Genomic DNA, 19,837 nt, shown 5'->3' with positions numbered 1-19,837 from the left:
ACTCCTTATACAGCAAAATCAATTTCCCATAGAAATTAATTAGAAAAGTTTTCCAAAAGTTTTTGAAGCAGTTTTCAAAGAGGTTTTCGGAGAGCTACGGGGTGAACTCGTGAATGTTCTTCCACCCGTGAAGAGAGAAACACACCGGATCTAGAAATGCACACAAAGAAGAGCAAGAAAGCGGCACTATTCTGACCGCACACCTTGAGTTGTATTCAGCGGAGACGTGATAGCAGCTTGCTAGTATCGTGGTGTACAGGTGCTCCGCCCGAAGAAAACAAATCCTTGGTGCAAACTTCAGAAAGAAGAAAGGATGGCACCCTGACTCATTCAGATATATCTTGTATAAACTTTTATTCTTACAGTACTTTATATAACAGAGAGCGAGGGACAATGAAGCGCTAGTGCAGCGCGAAACAGCTGTCATCCTGAAGGAATACTGTCCCCGGCTCCATGTTGTATAAAGTGCTGGACCCATTAAAGATCTAGTGCAGCACGAAACAGCTGTCATCCTGAAGGAATACCATCCCTGGCTCCATATTGTATAAAGTGCTGGACCCATTAAAGAGCTAGTGCAGCACGAAACAGCGGTCATCCTGAAGGAATACCATCCCTGGCTCCATATTGTATAAAGTGCTGGACCCATTGAAGCACTAGTGCAGTGAAAAATGGCCATCATTCTGAAGGAATATCGCCCCCCCGGCTCCATGTTGTATAAAGTGCTGGACCCATTTAAAGCGCTAGTGCAGTTTGAAACAGCTGTCATCCTGAAGGAATACCGTCCCCAGCTCCATGTTCTGAACCCATTAAAGAGCTAGTGCAGCACGAAACAGCTGTCATCCTGAAGGAATACCGTCCCTGGCTCCACATTATATAAAGTGCTGGACCTGTTGAAGTGCTAGTGCAGTGAAAAATGGCCATCATTCTGAAGGAATATCACCTCCGGCTCCATGTTGTATAAAGTGCTGGACCCATTAAAGCGCTAGAGCAGCACGAAACAGATGTCATCCTGAAAGAGTACCGTCCCTGGCTCCACATTATATTAAGTGCTGGACCTGTTGAGGCGCTAGTGCAGTTCGAAACGGCCATCATCCTGAAGGAATATCGCCCCTGGCTCCAAGTTGTATAAAGTGATGGACCCATTGAAGCGCTAGTGTAGTTTGAAACGGCCATCATCCTGAAGGAATATCACCCCCGGCTCCAAGTTGTATAAAGTGATGAATGAATAAATGTTTATACATGATACTGACGTGAGTCAGAGTGCCACCCTTTCCTCTTTCTGAAGTTTGCACCACACACTGGATCTAGTCTTTTTCCAGCTCTTCTTTATTGCTCTCTGACAACCTTCTGTCTCTCTCAGGACTCATGTACACCCACATCTTTACACTACGACCACCCAGCATTTATAGCCATTATTAAACCAATTTCTTCCCCCTCCTGTTCCAATGTAGCTTCAGAACTTTATACTACGACACTCACATTCTGCCTTGGCGGAAAGCTCTGCGTCACCCCTGGCACATGCATTTTCTTCAGTGGCACAAAACATCTAAGGAGAAAATTACGTCTGTTAGAAAATTTCCTTTACCATAAGATTAAGCTTAAGACCAGAGCTAACCAACAAGATTTTCAGAAGCTTGGACCAGAGTCCTGTGAATCTCCATAATCCAAACCTTCCACTCCTGTCTCCAAGACTTCTCTCATGCTGCACCAGTTCTCTAGAATGCACTACCCCAGATTATCCAGTTGGTTTCCATTATCAACAGTTTTAAGCCTGGCCTAAAATCACATTTTATTTAGGCAAGTTTATCACATCACCCCCTAATCTAACGTCTCAGTTCTTTCTCTACTTTATTTCTCCCGCTCCCTTCTTTCATCTGATAGAAAGATCGGATGAAGTGAGGATGTCAATGACAGAAAATCTCATGCTTTATTACAGATGAGGAGCATTTTGTGGATCGACATCGTGAGGCTCTGATAGGACGGGTGACTCTGGTGAATCCGGTCCTGAATGATCTCTTCAAGAATGGTCTCCTGTCATGTGAAGAACGTGACCGGCTGAGCCGGATGAGGTCGTGCTATGAGCAGATGCAGGAACTCTTCAGCTACGCTGCGTCCTGGGGAAGTGACGAGAAGGATCAGTTCTGGGGCTCTCTGAGAGATCATAATCGGCCGCTATTAAGAAGTCTAGAAAGAACATGAAGACAAGGTCCGGCGTTCAGAAGAGGTGGACCGAAGGCATCAGGGATTTCACACTACTGCAAAGATTTAAAGGGAACGCTAACAAAGCACATAGTAGTAAAAAACAAGTACATATAGTACTCAACCTCCCCCGATGCAGCGCCAACTGCCGGCCACCACTGCTCAAGTCTTTGGCTGCAGCGATGAGAGACCCAAAGCAGTGGCTGGACCGGGGGAGGGTGAGAACGTTGTTGTTTGCTTTTTTACTACTATAAGATCTGTTGGGGCCTAAGTGGACGCCCTCTTTAATTACTGTATATTGAGGATTTTATTGTCTGAGCTGCATAAGTTCAATCTACAATATTTCTTTAAAGTCTAATGGAAGGGGCCTGGATTTTATGTTAGAGCGCTAGCTCCTGGGATCAGGGTCTTGTAGCTGCAGTCATGTAGACTGTCTTATATCTCAGAGTTTTCATACTTTGGTCTATTATCCGGGATGTTCACGACTTTCTTGAAGTCTCATACCTTAAACTAGCTGAAGAGCCCGGCGCCCACGTTGTCTCCTTCCACAGCCTCGCTCTCCACCCAACATCACGCTCTCTCCTTCCGCAGCCCCGCTCTCCACCCGCCTTCCCGTTCTATCCCTCCGCAGCTGCGCTCTACATCCGTGTCCCGCTGTCCCTCCACAGCCCCGCTCTCTTCCTCCACAGCTATGCTCTCTTCCATCACAGCCCTGCTTTCCCGCTCTCTCCCTCCACAGCCCGGCTCTCTTCCTCCACAGACCTGCTTTCCCGCTCTCTCCCTCCACAGCCCTGCTCTCTTCCTCCAGAGCCCCGCTGTCTCCCTCCACTGTCCTGCTCACCATGCACCGTCCTGCTGTATCCATCCGCAGCCCCGCTCTCCATCCGTGTCCCACTCTGATGCTTCGTGATTGGTTGGTGTCCCACTCTGATGCTTCGTGATTGGTTGGTGATACACACACATACATGCATTCACTTTTATATATAGAGATGTGTCTAAAAGAAAATAAAACTTTTCAGACAATTCTTACGTGTCTGAACGGTCTCCAATAACTGATATGGGGAACTGCATTCTGGGAGTCGTCTTTATACCAGACCCTCATCTGATGTAGAAAGAACTAATAGCTCGAAACTATCAGAAGCGATTAATGACAAATACCTAATAAAAAATTCAAATCCAAAACCTCACAACTTTTTACAGACCCTGTACTCTTCAGACCAAAGTTTGCCGCCCCTGAATTAACCAGTTCATGACCAGGCCATTTAGTCCCCTTCTTGACTAGGGACATTGATCAGATATTCAAATAATTTTTGCCTCCATCTTTCACAACACAGGGGGCATCATCTTTATATTCCCTTTTTTTTTTGCACTGAAATCAGGGAAAAAATATAAAGAAAAATCAATATATTTTTTTGTTTTGCTGTTCTTCCTTGTAACTAGGGCTGGATATAATATTAACCCGTTACAGTAGAATTCAGCCTCCAGGCTACATAGTAGAGTTACCAAATTTCCTAGTACCCAGCAGGTCCTGCTCTCTCCCTGGATCTAGTGATGACATGTTCACTGGGTCCAGAGATGGAAGCAGGGTAAGTGCTACTGCTTCCTAATCTATACACATAAGTGCAGATTCATTACTGTGCATGCAGAGGTGGAGAGGGTATATAAATCATGCTTATCTTCTGTCTGGGACTCCCCCACAGCTGCGCAATCAAATTCAGATAGTGAACAGATTGTTATGATGTTTTTGTACCTCTTCTGACTATCTTGATTAAGTAATGAAGGACTATGAAAAACTAAATTCAGTCCCCTTAATTAAGAAAAGAGAAATATCTAAAATTCTGCACAAAGTATCGATATTACATGTCTGGCAGCCAGACTGTCTTTATTGACGATAATTTGGTTGCCTTCGGTCCTATATTATTTTCAAACATCATCAATTCAGATTTTTAATACAATCGTTAAATCACCGGGTACCACAATGAAAGATATTGTGAGAAAAAAGAAAAAAACAAGGGCAAAATTATTATTTATTATTATCATAGCGCCATTTATTTCATGGCGCTTTACATGTGAGGAGGGGTGTACATAATAAAAAAAACAAGTACATTAATCTTAAGCGATACAAGTCACGACTGGTCCAGGAGGAGAGAGGACCCTGCCCGCGAGGGCTCACAGTCTGCAAATTAGACACTAGTATGTGTCTCATAGGAAAGTGCTGAGGTGGAATTGTGAAAGTTTTCTCTGCTAAAAACTCACAATATTTAATAGAACTATATTCTTTCTCGTTTCTTGTAGCCATGTTATTGAAATAAAGGATAATATACAGTGTGGCACAGAATGAATGTTCTTTGGGCTCCCTGGTGGGGTGGGTACACAAAGCCATAAATCACGGTGAGCAGCATAGACGGGAGGTGGTGATATAGGAGAGCGGCATAGTTAGACGGTACGTGGAAAACCGAAGACCGATAGCGCTGGATATACAGGACGGTAAGTCGGAAGTGTCAGAAGTAACAGACCTTGTGCATACAGTACACAGGAATAGCAGAGCTGAATAGGCAGTCAGGCAACTGCAGCTAGCAAACATGAATAGCAGAGCTGAATAGGCAGTCAGGCAACTGCAGCTAGCACACAGGAATAACAGAGCTGAATAGGCAGTCAGGCAACTGCAGCTAGCACACAGGAATAGCAGAGCTGAATAGGCAGTCAGACAACTGCAGCTAGCACACAGGAATAGCAGAGATGAATAGGCAGTCAGGCAACTGCAGCTAGCAAACAGGAATAGCAGAGATGAATAGGCAGTCAAGCAACTGCAGCTAGCAAACAGGAATAGCAGAGCTGAATAGGCAGTCAGGCAACTGCAGCTAGCACACAGGAATAGCAGAGATGAATAGGCAGTCAGACAACTGCAGCTAGCACACAGGAATAGCAGAGATGAATAGGCAGTCAGGCAACTGCAGCTAGCACACAGGAATAGCAGAGCTGAATAGGCAGTCAGGCAACTGCAGCTAGCACACAGGAATAGCAGAGATGAATAGGCAGTCAGGCAACTGCAGCTAGCACACAGGAATAGCAGAGCTGAATAGGCAGTTCTACACCCTAAGGCAGGAGTGCAGGTAAAGCACAGGAATAGCAGAGTTGTGCAGGCAATCAGGCACCTTGTTGCAGAAAGCACAAGTGAATAGCACAGTTGAATAGGCAGTCAGGCACCTTCCTGCAGGTAGCACACAGGAGTAGCAGAGCTGAATAGGCAGTTATACACCTTTAAGGCAGGAGTGCAGGTAAAGCACAGGAACAGCAGAGTTGTGCAGGCAATCAGGCACCTTCCTGCAGGTAGCACACAGGAGTAGCAGCGTTAGTTATACACATTAATGCAGGAGTGCAGATAGGACACAGGAATGGCAGCATTAAGTAGGCAATCAGGCTGAAAGTTTCTGCTATTATTGGAACCCTACTTGGGCACCTTGTCCTCTCACCTGGAGTGCCGTATAACCCTCTTCAACAATTAAGAGTTGAATTAGCAGTCAGGCATCTTGTTTCTGGAGTGTGGCTAGCACACAAGAATAGCAGCGATGAGTCAGGCAGATTGCTGCAGGAGTGTGGCAGCACATAGAACAGTAGAGACGAGTCAGTGGTCAGGTATCTTGATTGAGTGGAGTGGAAGGTGTGGACTGGAAGGACCAAAACTTACAGGACTGAGTTGGTGGTAGGAGCAGCATAGCATTCTGAAGCAGCTGAGAAGATAATCAGACACATGGACGGTGTAGAGCCACATGGGACGTGCGGCTTGACTACTGGAAAACGCATTCACTACTACCTGAATACTCACGGGGAGCTGCCTGAGCCAGCCATAAATTAGGTAATCAGAGGAGCATGGTGGGCTACCAATATAACCCAGTGCAGATTAGCACAAAGGGAGACAGCCATATTGGAAGAAAGAAGCTGAGCCCGGTGAATAACATAATGTTACAAAAAATGTGGAACCATTTCAGAGATATGAAAATTTTAGGGGCTATTTTGCTTTTTATGCTTACATGGGGTAATCCGTGATTCATAATGAAATTACAAGAAAACTGAACATGGTGGCTATGCGATCGATATTGTTCATAGCGCTCAACTTTTGAGGTGACAAGTTTATACCTTTCACATACAGCTCTGGCAAAGAGACCACTTTCAAATGTTCAGTCTGTCTGATTTTTCTCTTTATATTTTTGAGTGTAAATTGCTCTTTTATTCTATAAACTTCTGACGTCTCCGAATTTTCAAGCAATAAATTGTGTAATTTTTTTTCTAACAAAGAAAAATGGTTAAAATTGAAAAAAAAAACCCCAGTGTTTTCAGACATCAAATAATGCAAAGAAAACAAGTTCATAATCACAAACAACAATACTAATGTTTTACCTCAGGAAGAGTTCAGAATGAACAAACTTTACATTATGAGAAAAAATAATGAACAATTATAACAATTACATGTAGTAACCTGCACATCACATTCTTAGCATTTCGGAGGGGACAGATCAGAAGAGACGACAGCGGAAAGCACAGGAACGCCGCCCGATTCTCAGATCTTCTTACATAGATCAGGCCTTTCACACATCAGTTTTTTTGCCATCAGTCACAATCTGTCATAGGACAGTAAACATGTGATTATGCTGCAGCGCAGGAGCCACGGCCGCCAACTGCCTGCAGTTTCCTCAGTATGATTGTCCCACCACTGCCCGCAATACTTCAGAAAACTTTTCAGATCCACTTTGGAACTCGCGGCTCTCCTGCACCCCCCTTGCCCTCGGGTCGGTCAGGGAACTACACCTGGGATAATTGGTCGCCGGCCGGCTGCTTCAATGAGGTCTGGCCAACCCGACACGCTACAGTGAGGGAATTATAAACGCTCTGGCCGCAGCCACCCAATTAGCTTATAAAATTCCTTTCCGCCACAGTCAGCAGTACCTGGGACCCAGACCACACTTCGCCGCCACCAGCTCCAGTTTTCTCTTATTAATTTATAAACTTAATAGAGGGGTTCAAAGCCAACCCAACTCAGTAGCGTAATTATCTTAAAGGCACTTAAATTCATCTTAGAGCATGAAGACAGACTAATAAAGTTATCATTTATCCCCAAAAGACGGGCAGCAATTACAGAGATAAAAGATGTTACAAAGTTGAGACATTAGATATGTACAATGCAAATATAAAATAAACGGGTTTAAAAACAGAAATTAACACTTACATGTGCTTAGATGGTCTTAGGCTAACCATGTGGGGAGGAGGCGGAGCCAAACGTCTCCACTCATCTGAGAACCTCTTGGCATGAGATCTCTGGCAGGAATGGCTGAATTTTAGGGAAGGAATACCTTATATCTTAGGGTTTGTGACCTCACTAAAGGGGCTGGCTGGTGAAGGTCCTCCTCCTGCTCAAAGTACAGATGTGGGTCCGGAAAGCTTATTACCACCATATCTGGGCTTGAGAACCTAGCGGAGTATCGGCAGAACCATCATTCATCTTGTATTGAAGTTAGCTTTGTAATGACACCAGGCACCAGCTGTTTATTCCACTCTGGATAGAAGAACTCCGTTTCTCTGGTTCTGTCGGGGCTGGAACTTGGCTGGAGCCACCGTGGTGAAGCCGGATCGGAGCACATCGCAGAAATGTCCATTTAATTTTTGTATCATGAACGGAGTCTGAGCTATGCCCATTTTACTATCTCCCATATATATCAATGAGGCCACATGTTTCTTCAGACAAAGGAAAGTCTTTCCACTGTTAACATTTCTTAGCTGGGGAGGGGGAAGGTTGGCGCAGGAAGTGTCTGGTGTCCTGTTACAGATGCAGGCACAGAGCTGCAATGTGTGTGAGCTGTGGGGGCAGAAGGGGGGGTCGCAGCTGCTGACAGATAAAAATCTCATCTGCAGTGTAATACTCAGGGAATCTTATGTCATATCATACAGTATCATTACACCAAGGTTCATTGGACCTTATAAAATTTAGGAAATCCTTAAACCCGGAGTATCTATCAGCCATATCCTCATTTTTCACCTCTCGCTTCCTAAAACTCAACGTAGACAAAAATGAACTCATTATCTTTCCTCCATCTCACGTATCTTCCCTACCCGATCTATCTATTATGGTAAATGGCATCACGCTCTCTCCCGCACCTGAAATCTGCTGCCTCGGAGTAACTCTCGACTCTGCCCTGTCTTTCAAACCACACGTCCAATCTCTTGCCACCTCCAACTCAAAAATATTTCCAGAATCCGTCCCTTCCTCAGTCTTTAATCTACTAAAACTCTTGTACATGCTCTCATCATCTCCCGCCTTGACTACTGCAACACTCTCCTCCTCTGTGGCCTCCCTGCTAACTCTCTTGCACCACTCCAGTCTGTCCTCAATTCTGCTGCCCGACTAATCCACCTCTCTCCTCGCTACTCCCCTGTCTCCCCCCTCTCTGCATCTCTGCAAATCCCTCCATTGGCTCCCAATTCACCAACGAATCCAGTTCAAACTTCTAACACTGACCCACAAAGCCATCCACAACCTGTCCCCTCCCTATATCTCTGAACTAATCTCCCAATATCTTCCCTCACGTAATCTCCTTTTTCGTTCCTCACACAACCGCCTCCAAAATTTCTCCCGAATATCCCCTATCCTCTGGAATGCCATGCCTCAACACGTCCGATTATCCACCACCCTCGGATCCTTCAAACAGAACCTGAAAACCCATCTCTACAGGAAAGCTTACAGCCTGCAATGACCATTCTGCCGCCTCACCACCGCCTGAGCCGCCCCTCATCACCACCAGAGCTGCTGCACCTCCGACCTTCTGTCTCTTCCCCACTATCCCGTAGAATGTAAGTCCACAAGGACAGGGTCCCCTCCCCTCTGTACCAGTCTGTCATTGTAAATTTGTTTACTGTTAACAATATCAATAACTTTGTATGTAACCCCCCTTCTCATGTACAGCACCATGGAACTAATGGCGCTCTATAAATAAATAATAATAATATATACAGATATTCATTATGTAAACTAGGGGGCAGGTCAATGAGGGATAAGTCACCTGTCAGCAGTCTGCATTATGAATATATAATCAGAGCATCACATGAAGACCCCCCCATAGACCACCTCACAGCCCCGCCCCAGAGCATGAGCATATCATTAACACAAAACTGAGAATAAAGATTCCACAACAACCACAAGACAGATTTCATCCCCAGGTATCATTGTAATCAGTATAACGGCGCCGACCTGACACTGTCTGTAGGTTACCGGACACAATCCGGATCACAGGTTCCCTTAAAGATGATTTGCCTGATGGACGTTCGTTATTGGACATGTTGGATATATTTATATATCATAATCACTGTCTGTAATATCAAATGAATAAAAAGTAACTTGGCTGATTATTATTATTATTTTTTACCGCTGACAAACAAGCGACAGATGACCGCCCCACCATGGAGCAGTGTGTCTGTGGCCATAAGTCCGATGTTCTCCGTGGTCTCACTTCTCCCTCCCAATCTCCTTGATGGTGGGTTTATTGTGCAGCTTCACAGCCTGGTAGAACTTGTCTTTGTCTCTCCAGCTCCAGCCGTCTACAGACATGAAGATCTCCCTCATCTTCTCCTGAGACGTTTTCTTACTCGTCACAATACTGCAAGCTTCTTCTGACAGAAGATTCTGCTTTCTGAGCTCGTCCAGGACGGGCTCGATATGTTTCACCTTCTGTATTAGGTCTGTACGATGTTTATCGATGAAATGTTCTGCCGAATCTGCAGCAAATATCAGAATATAACAGATGTAACATCAACCATCCCACAGATGTCACTTACACCTCCCTGCGCTCTTTACTGGAGGTATGTGGCTTCTTGTACCTGCTTCTCAGGTCTCCTGCTGGGTAGTGGGAGGGTCTTAACCAAGTCTGTGCACCCTGGAGGAGCAGTCTGCTGTACAGCAACCATTTCTGTACATTTGCCTTATTCAGAACCCACATCACTCCCGCTTCGAGGAGGCGATAACTTATTTTGGGTGAGTTGTGATAATAATGTAGGACTCTAGATAAAGGGAAACGAGTGACAGCAACATGAGGATATAACAGCGTTACCTCTCTGGGCGGCTTCTCCTGACAGTTCTTCAATATCTGCTGTGAAGAAACATACATTGGTGTGAACAGGAGCTGAAATCTGATTTTGCGCACTTTAAAAAAAGTGGTCAGGCATGTAGGTGTGTTTCCTGTCCTCCACTCCCTGCCGACTTTGCTTCCCCATTGACTTGCATTGGGTTTCGTGTTTCAGTCGGACCTTCGACTTTTCACGATAGTCGGCCGATTTCGTTCGACTCGACTTTTAAGAAAGTCGGGTTTCATGAAACCCGACTCGACCCGAAAAAAGGCAAAGTCGCTCATCTCTACTGATAACACCTCTATATACAGCTCACCTCCTCCTTTTCCTGTTTAATGACTGATAACACCTGTATATAAAGCTGATAATACAGGATCCACCATTCACAATAGATGATGTCACAGCTCACCTCCTCCTCCTCTGTGATATTGGACATCGCAGGACGAGAAGGAACCTGATGTGATGAGCTCGCCCTGCGCACACACGGCCCGTACCGTAATACATGCTGTAGATAAAGCCGCCATACCTCTAGTCAGAAGTCCCTTCCACAATAGCTCTGAGTCCAGACTCTTATCTGTCTTCACGTTCAAAGAAATCTCCTCCGCGCTGTGGGAGATATTGATTTCACTGAAGGGGTAGTCTTCTATTTCTTTATGAATCGTGAACTGCAAGATCTACGAGAAACAGGACGAGACTCGAGTTATTCTGAGCCACAGGGGCATCGACAGAAAAAAATATACACATTTATGCAGTTGGAAAACTTCTGTTTTAGATCATCTGCACATAACGTCTGCTGCGTCCCGCGACCCTGATACTACTACCTTAGGCCAGATATTAGAGGCTGGCTTCCCGCTGATGATGTAGTTGGTTTTGGTGAGCACATTATTGATTGCTCCGGGTTTATTAATGTTCTTAAACCCCTGATGTTCCTTCAAGTCATCCAGTGTCTGGGAATAAAAAAAAAAAAAGAAGTTCAGACCAACAACATGGCAGAAATACAGAGTGAAATGGAAATTATAGCCGGTAAATATAACCTCTACTGCGGGTAAAATCCTGAGAGACGCTGTCCTGGAGTACCTGACTAAGACTCAGCATCAGCACAGGTTTATGAGGGATGGGTCCCGTCAGACTCATCTGATCGGCTTCTAAGAGGAGGTACGTTCCAGACTGGACCAGGGAAGAGCAGTGGATGTTGTCTATATGGACTTTTCAAAGGCATTTGATACAGTGCCACATAAAAGGTAGGTGCATAAAATTAGGCTGGTAAGACTAGTGGAAAGTGTGTGTAACTGGTTTAACAACTGGCTCAGTGATAGGAAACATAGGGTGGTCATTAGTGGAACTCACTAGGATCAGGTCACCAGTAACAGTGGAGTATCACAGGGGTCAGTATTGGGTACCACAGGGGTCAGTATTGGGACCTCTTCTTTTTTATATATTTATTAAATGATCTTGTAGGAGACATACAGAGTAGAATTACAATATTTGCAGAAGATACTAAACTCTGCAGGGTAATCAACACAGAGGAGGACAATTTAATGTTACAGAAGGATTAATATAAGCTGAAAAATGTCAACTGAAGGCAGCACTGCAGCTCTGTGGTCCTGGGTTCAAAGCCCACCAAGGACAATATCTGCAAGGAGCTTGGTTTCCTCCCACACTCTAAAGACATACTGATAGGGAATTTAGATTGTGAGCCCCAATGGGGACAGTGTCAATACTGTATGTAAAGCGCTTATAAGTGAGTAAAATAAATAAATAAGTGTAATGTAGATTATGGTAAGGTAGAAAATATAAAATGTATAATTGTGTAGGAAATTGTGAAAGACTTGGGTGGACGGCAAGCTCAGGTTTAGTGATCAGCGTCAGGCAGCTGCTGCCAAGACTAATAAAATAATGGGATGCATTCAAAGAGGCATCAACGCTCATGACAAGAACATGGTTTTGCCTCTACACAAGTCACTAGTGTGGACCCACTTGGAATAATGGGTACCATTTTGGTCCCTGGTGTACAAGAAGTACAGAGCTGAACTGGAGCGGGTGCAGAGAAGAGCGACCAAAGTTATTAAGGGAACGAGTGGTCTGCAGAAGCAGGTTATCAAACTTGGGGCAATGCAGTTTGCCCAGTTGTGAAGATAGATATATTGGAGACCTTAATAGTCCTGTGTAATCATTGGCACACTGGAACTGTTGGCAGAGGGTTTCCATAGACGCTTCATTACGTTCTGATGGGACAGTGTAACCTCCCGGTTATTAGCGGCTTTCTGCCATATTACACAGTGATGCTCCGAGCAATGATGTTACCTCCAATCTGTGTCTGTCGGCGGGAATCAGGTAGAGGTGGATCCTGAACTCCTTTAGTTTATCGTTGTCGGCACAGAGCACCCGGGCGTATAACACAATCTTCCCATTAAATGGGTACGGCCTCTTTCTCCTCCAAATAGATGTCACATATTCCCCGATCGGAGCAACGCAGGAGAAGGAGGGATGCTCCAGGACAACACAGCAAGGGTCAATCCTACTTGGGATTCTCAGGGAAACGTTACCGCCTTTTAAGTGACCAATTTTAATCATTGCTTTGTCTCTAAAACCTGTAAATAAGAAAGGAGAATTAATAATTGCATCAAGGCAGCGCGAGAGAAGATCAGCGCAGGCGGAGCCGCTGGCCGCAACTAAAGATAGAGACGCGCAGACGTTACTGCAAGACGCTGTAACATTCATGGGCTCGGCGGTCAGGCCCAGCAGTGATTGGCTGCAGCAGTCACATGCTGTAGATGGCAACAAAGGCCAACGGGCAGCAGCGGAGGCAGCGCTGAAGAAAGGATGACGGGCAGCAGCGAAGGCAGCGCTGAAGAAAGGCTGACGGGCAGCAGCAGAGGCATCGCTGAAGAAAGGCTGACGGGCAGCAGCGGAGGCAGCGCTGAAGAAAGGCTGACGGGCAGCAGCGAAGGCAGCGCTGAAGAAAGGCTGACAGGCAGCAGTGGAGGCAGCGCTGAAGAAAGGCTGACGGGCAGCAGCGGAGGCAGCGCTGAAGGCTGAAGGGCAGCAGCGGAGGCAACACTGATGAAAGGCTGACGGGCAGCAGCGGAGGCAGCACTGAAGAAAGGATGACGGGCAGCAGCGGAGGCAACACTGATGAAAGGCTGACGGGCCGCAGCGGAGGCAGCGCTGAAGAAAGGCTGATGGGCAGCAGCGGGGGCAGCACTGAAGGCTGACGGGCAGCAGCGGAGGCAGCGCTGAAGAAAGGCTGACGGGCAGCAGCGGAGGCAGCGCTGAAGAAAGGCTGACGGGCAGCAGCGGGGGCAGCGCTGAAGAAAGGCTGATTTAGTTCTGACAATGGCGTTTCCTCCACAGATCAAACAACAGGAATGAAGGGTTTGTGCCGCTTACCGTCCAGACATACATAATGTGGCAGGTGAACGGCCGACACGTCGCCAGAAATGACTTGTACGTTGAATATGGGGCCCAGCAGTTCATATCCGTGTCCCTGGATCAGGCTGAAGAACTCATCCCCATACTCCAGTGAATACTCCAAGATCGTTTCGTTCTCCACCTCGAACTTTATACCAGTTTCTTGGCAATAGAATATGGACTTGACACCGGCAACGACGTTCAATTCAATCCTTAAAAGAAGGAATTTCCATAAGTCCTCAGGTTGTCATTCTCTGTTAGGATTTTAAATATTCTGTTCTGTCATCTTTCAAACATTAATGCGGCTGCCGAGGCTTCGGCAGCGCTGGTTGTGCCGGGGTCCGAGGTTCTCATACGGTAAATATACTGAACACTATCATGATACCAAACTGCAGGGAAATCCGTCAACAGGTTTTTGCCATGTAATCTGAGAGCAAGGGGCAGAGATCCTGATTCCAGAGATGTGTCACTTATTGGGCTGCCTGCTGTATTTTCAATAAAATAAGTGTTTTATCAGCAGGAGATTCTCACTACAGGACTAGGTGTCTCCTGCCTCCTGGTCCAACCACGCCCGCACCACTGATTAGCAGTTTTCTATTACTCCACAGTGTACACAGAAAGCTGCCAATCAGGGGTGTAGGCGGAGTTATTCAGAGAAAGCTGCCAATCAGTAGTGTGGGCGGAGCTATTCAGAGAAAGCGGCCAGTGGTGCGTGTCGGTGGAGTTACTCAGAGAATGCGGCCAATCAGTGGTGTGCGAGGGGTTACACACAGCTCAGCATTTCAAGCTCTGCGTCATCTCCATCAGAGAAAACTGCTTCTATCACAACTGTAGCACCCAGTAAGCCAAGTGATACATCACTGGTATCAGGGTCTCTGTACAAATCCATTGAGAAACAAACTGAAATCTTTTCAGGTTGTGGCATTTTTTACCTGTATCTGTTGTGACCAATGACTTGTGCTGCTAAACCAGAAAGTTCAGTGACCTAAATCAGAAAAGAAAATATCAAAAATACAGTATATGAAGTTGCATCAATAATACAATATGTCCTATGGTTGGAGCTTGGCGATGTCCCTGTCACCAGTCACACACTGATGATGGAACCACACATGAGTCATCAGTAGTTTTCCTCCGGGGCACAATGTAAGATGAGATATAATGGCGGTGTAGCCGAACCATGCACCAGGCTGAACTGTGGATACCTGGCCATAAATTTTAGAACAGTTCATAGATAAGGAATCTGAAAGTTTTATTGTCCTCTGATTGGGGTCTGGTTCTGTGTTGTGTGATGCTCCCAGAAGGTCTGAAGAGCAAATTCCTTAATTAATGTAAAAAGACATAAATCCACGCGACATATTCATTCCTGCATTGAGTGTGTCAAAGGTTGTCAAAAGTTTATACTCCCAGACTCTCCTGTCTCTCTGAGATTTCAATTTCCCTTTTAATACCAGTAACTTCATGTCCATGGTGCTATGACCAGGGATACAAAAATGTTTTGCCACAGGGAGATCCATTCTTTTTTCTCTTATTGTGTGGCGATGAGAATTCATCCTTGTTCTCAGCTTTTGTCCGATTCCCCCACATACAGACCCCAAGTTGGACATTTAGTACAAATAATTAAGTACACCCCATTAGATGTGATGCAGCTGAAAGTACCTGGGATCTTGTAGTCCTGATGTGAGTTGGAGATCTTTATCTTGTCCGTGGTCATTATAAATGGACAGGTTTTACATTTTTTTTCTGGTTGCAAGGAAAGGTAAGACCTGTCCATTTATAAGGATCACGTAGATAAGTACCGAGGGGCACTGCCTCAATGTTCACTTCCAGACCGTAGTGGGAACTTTATACGACATCCAGTCTTTTCCATCATTGACACACCGTGACATACTGCAGGCCTGATCATAGAATCATAGAATGGTAGAGTTGGAAGGACCTCCTGGGCCATCTGGTCCAACCCCCTGCTCAAAGCAGGAGTCACTAAATCATGCCAGACAGATGTCTGTCCAGCCTCTGTGTGAAGACTTCCATTGATGGAGAACTCACCACCTCTCGTGGCCCTTCAGTGTGCGTCACTATGGATTAGGTAGAAATCACTCAAGTAAGTGACGTTTATCGAGCATTTCTTTACCTTTACGGGGGGTCCGGCTGCCATCTTCTGTCCAGCAATGAGCTTGGTTGACGATGTGCTGACTGTTGTTTCTTGGTACGTCTCTTTCATAACGTGACAACAAAATCTGCAAACCAGAAAATATTAAAATTCTCGCTAACATCAGTTACCTAAATTGTTTAGTTTTGACTTTGCACTTCAGGTTTATCACTCGCTGACATCACCGAGGAGGATCATCATTGACTATACATCACACAAAACCTGGGAGTAAGCACTGGAGTAAGAAAATAAATGGTAACACATGTAAAAAAAAACCCCATAGGGTAGATAGTTATCAAAGAAGTGTAAAACCATCCCACTGCGACAAGGTGACCCCAATCAGGATGGTCCCTAACTCTGGGGACTCACCTCGCTATGTGCCCACCGGGTCTCAAAATAGAAGGGGGGCAGAGCAGGACCAGTGCCTGACTGTAATGAGACCTGCCCATGGAAAAGGTGGGTATAAAGGTACCCAGTCTGAAGGGAGGGTCACAACCCCCCAAATATACTGGGTGCAAAAAGCTAAAGTAACATCAAATATATGGGCCAGCGTATAGCAAGGGGAGTCAGTAGCGTTAGGGACCATCCAGACTGGCTCTACCTTGTCGCAGTGGGAAAGTTTTTACACTTTTTGAATAATGAAGTCCACCATGTTTTTTACATGTGTTACCATGTCTTTACTTTAATCATTTTTAGAGGAATAATATGTTTGTGACAACAAATACGACAGAAAAAATCCCGGAATCAACGGTCCCACCTGCAGAGATGTCATCTGCACAGATAAACTGCTCTTACAGTAAAGAATCCCCATCCGTGGTGACGAGAATTTTTGACGTGTTAGTTGGCTATGCTGCATTAGGTCTGACTTTAGAGATGGCGGAGCCAATTCATCAAAGGTTTTATGCCAAAAAAGTGTCATAAAAGCTTTGAAAAGACGCACATGGCGGACAATACTCCAACACCCCGTGTCTGCAAATAACCATTCTGATCTGGCTTTTATCCTCATTCATATTGCAAGGCTCGTAAAGGGTCGACACTGACTTTTAGGATCGCTGCTTCCAATAGGCGGCTGTAGAGTTCGAGTCCTCTTCCTCTCTGAAGAGATAATTTTCATATTAAATTTCCCAGAGGAGCGTGCAAGGCGTTTAAGTCTCCTCATACTGGCATGTCACTCTCCACGAGGAGAACCCTTACCCCTTAGATCCCAGTAACGGCACTGTGACATATGACCACTATGGTCAATGGCTGGCTGTATTGGGGCCCCACTGTGGTCGCATTTTATTAGAGAGAAAATTGTTGAAAAGCTGACATTAATAAAGCAGATAAATTGAGGATAGATATACAGTTGTGGCCAAAAGTATTGACACCCCTGCAATTCTGTCAGATAATACTCAGCTTCTTCCTGAAAATTATTGCAAACACAAATTCTTTGTTATTATTATCTTCATTTAATTTGTCTTAAATGAAAAAACACAAAAAGAATTGTCCTAAAGCTAAATTGGATATAATTCCACACCAAACATAACAAAGAGGGTGGACAAAAGTATTGGCACTGTTCGAAAAATCATGTGATGCTTCTCTAATTGTGTAATTAGCAGCACCTGTAACTTACCTGTGGCACCTAACAGGTGTTGGCAATAACTAAATCACACTTGCAGCCAGGTGACATGGATTAAAGTTGACTCAACCTCTGTCCTGTGTCCTTGTGTGTACCACATTGAGCATGGAGAAAAGAAAGAAGACCAAAGAACTGTCTGAGGACTTGAGAAACCAAATTGTGAGGAAGCATGAGCAATCTCAAGGCTACAAGTCCATCTCCAAAGACCTGAATGTTCCTGTGTCTACCGTGCGCAGTGTCAGCAAGAAGTGTAAAGCCCATGGCACTGTTGCTAACCTCCCTAGATGTGGACGGAAGAGAAAAATTGACAAGAGATTTCAACGCAAGATTGTGCGGTTGTCGGATAAAGAACCTCGACTAACATCCAAACAAGTTCAAGCTGCCCTGCAGTCCGAGGGTACAACAGTGTCAACCCGTACTATCCGTCGGCGTCTGAATGAAAAGGGACTGTATGGTAGGAGACCCAGGAAGACCCCACTTCTTACCCCGAGACATAAAAAAGCCAGGCTGGAGTTTGCCACAACCTACCTGAAAAAGCCTAAAACGTTTTGGAAGAATGTTCTCTGGTCAGATAAGAGAAAAGTAGAGCTTTTTGGGCAAAGGCATCAACATAGAGTTTACAGGAGAAAAAAGAGGCATTCAAAGAAAAGAACACGGTCCCTACAGTCAATCATGGCGGAGGTTCCCTGATATTTTGGGGTTGCTTTGCTGCCTCTGGCACTGGACTGCTTGACTATGTGTATGGCATTATGAAGTCTGAAGACTACCAACAAATTTTGCAGCATAATGTAGGGTCCAGTGTGAGAAAGCTGGGTCTCCCTCAGAGGTCATGGGTCTTCCAGCAGGACAATGACCCAAAACACACTTCAAAAAGCACTAGAAAATGGTTTGAGAGAAAGCACTGGAGACTTCTAAGGTGGCCAGCAATGAGTCCAGACCTGAATCCCATAGAACACCTGTGGAGAGATCTAAAAATGGCAGTTTGGAGAAGGCACCCTTCAAATATCAGGGACCTGGAGCAGTTTGCCAAAGAAGAATGGTCTAAAATTCCAGCAGAGCATCGTAAGAATCTCATTGATGGTTACCGGAAGCGGTTGGTCGCAGTTATTTTGGCTAAAGGTTGTGCAACCAAGTATTAGGCCGAGGGTGCCAATACTTTTGTCTGGCCCATTTTTGGAGTTTTGTGTGAAATGATCAATGTTTTGCTTTTTGCTTCATTCTCTTTTGTGTTTTTTCATTTAAGACAAATTAAATGAAGATAATAATACCAAAGAATTTGTGTTTGCAATCATTTTCAGGAAGAAACTGAGTATTATCTGACAGAATTGCAGGGGTGTCAATACTTTTGGCCACAACTGTACCCTCCAGAGCACCGCAGGGACATTAACACTTGGATCTCAGCTCCCAACCAGGAAATAGAAGAGACTGGAAAGATTACACAATATATAGGCGACACCTCTGTACACGACATGAAGGGGTCCAGGAAAGAACCAGATGGTAGATACCCTCTAATATACATGTAAAATAGCAAATGTATAAATGTAAGGATGTAGGAGCCCAGCTGGGCTGGGGCAAGGGGGTCCCACCAGTAAATATCAGCCCAGTGCATACTAAAAGGACTAGAAGTAACATCATAAGGAGAGATCACAGCTTAGAAGAGATTATTATTAGAGGATCTGAGAACACAGACAAGCGACTTTTCCATAGTCCTACTACATTATGCTGCCAAGACTCCTCCATGCCGGGAGGCCACCACAGGACCTCCAGGGAACAGTCAATGAGACCACCCACCACAAGACCTCCAGGGAACAGTCAATGAAACCACCCACCACAGGACCTCCAGGGAACAGTCAATGAGACCACCCACCACAAGACCTCCAGGGAACAGTCAATGAAACCACCCACCACAGGACCTCCAGGGAACAGTCAATGAGACCACCCACCACAGGACCTCCAGGGAACAGTCAATGAGACCACCCACCACAGGACCTCCAGGGAACAGTCAATGAGACCACCCACCACAGGACCTCCAGGGAACAGTCAATGAGACCACCCACCACAGGACCTCCAGGGAACAGTCAATGAGACCACCCACCACAGGACCTCCAGGGAACAGTCAATGAGACCACATAAAAGGTAACAAATAATGCCCCATATTCCTAAATGGTAGAAAGACAGTAAAAAAGGGACAAAAAGATATAAAATAACACCAAAGAGCAGATGAGTAGAGGTAAGAGATTATAAGACCCTTCCTGGAAAAAAATAAAATTATACTTACTGGATCCAGCCAGAAAATGAAGCAGTTGAGTGAGTGCTTGGGTATAAATGCACATAAAGGAGAGCCACGTACC

General features: G+C 45.3%; 2 protein-coding genes across 4 annotated transcripts in view; one reads left to right on the top strand and one right to left on the bottom strand.

Moving 5' to 3' along the window:
• LOC141050786 (apoptosis-associated speck-like protein containing a CARD) overlaps positions 1 to 4,529 on the top strand; it is a 23,013-nt gene extending 18,484 nt beyond the window's left edge. For all 3 annotated transcript variants that reach the window (XM_073547440.1, XM_073547439.1, XM_073547441.1), the window contains one exon: positions 1,937 to 4,529. In XM_073547440.1, coding sequence (XP_073403541.1) covers positions 1,937 to 2,199 — 263 coding nt within the window. In that variant the 3' untranslated portion in view covers positions 2,200 to 4,529. The remainder of the gene's footprint in view (positions 1 to 1,936) is intronic.
• On the bottom strand, positions 4,518 to 19,837 carry LOC141050785 (NACHT, LRR and PYD domains-containing protein 1b allele 3-like). The gene is made up of 9 exons (XM_073547438.1): positions 19,765 to 19,837; positions 15,851 to 15,956; positions 14,655 to 14,707; positions 13,702 to 13,934; positions 12,616 to 12,902; positions 11,133 to 11,258; positions 10,838 to 10,985; positions 10,296 to 10,334; positions 4,518 to 9,963 (listed from the first exon to the last, which is right to left on the bottom strand). Exons 2-9 carry the CDS (start codon positions 15,938 to 15,940, stop codon positions 9,695 to 9,697), a joined length of 1,245 nt encoding a protein of 414 aa, XP_073403539.1. The 5' UTR covers positions 15,941 to 15,956; positions 19,765 to 19,837; the 3' UTR covers positions 4,518 to 9,694.

This window comes from Dendrobates tinctorius, unplaced genomic scaffold, assembly GCF_039654945.1.
Source record: "Dendrobates tinctorius isolate UK_male_01 unplaced genomic scaffold, ASM3965494v1 ptg000152l, whole genome shotgun sequence".
Classification (NCBI taxonomy): Eukaryota; Metazoa; Chordata; class Amphibia; order Anura; family Dendrobatidae; genus Dendrobates; species Dendrobates tinctorius.
This window is presented reverse-complemented; position numbering and strand designations above follow the sequence as displayed.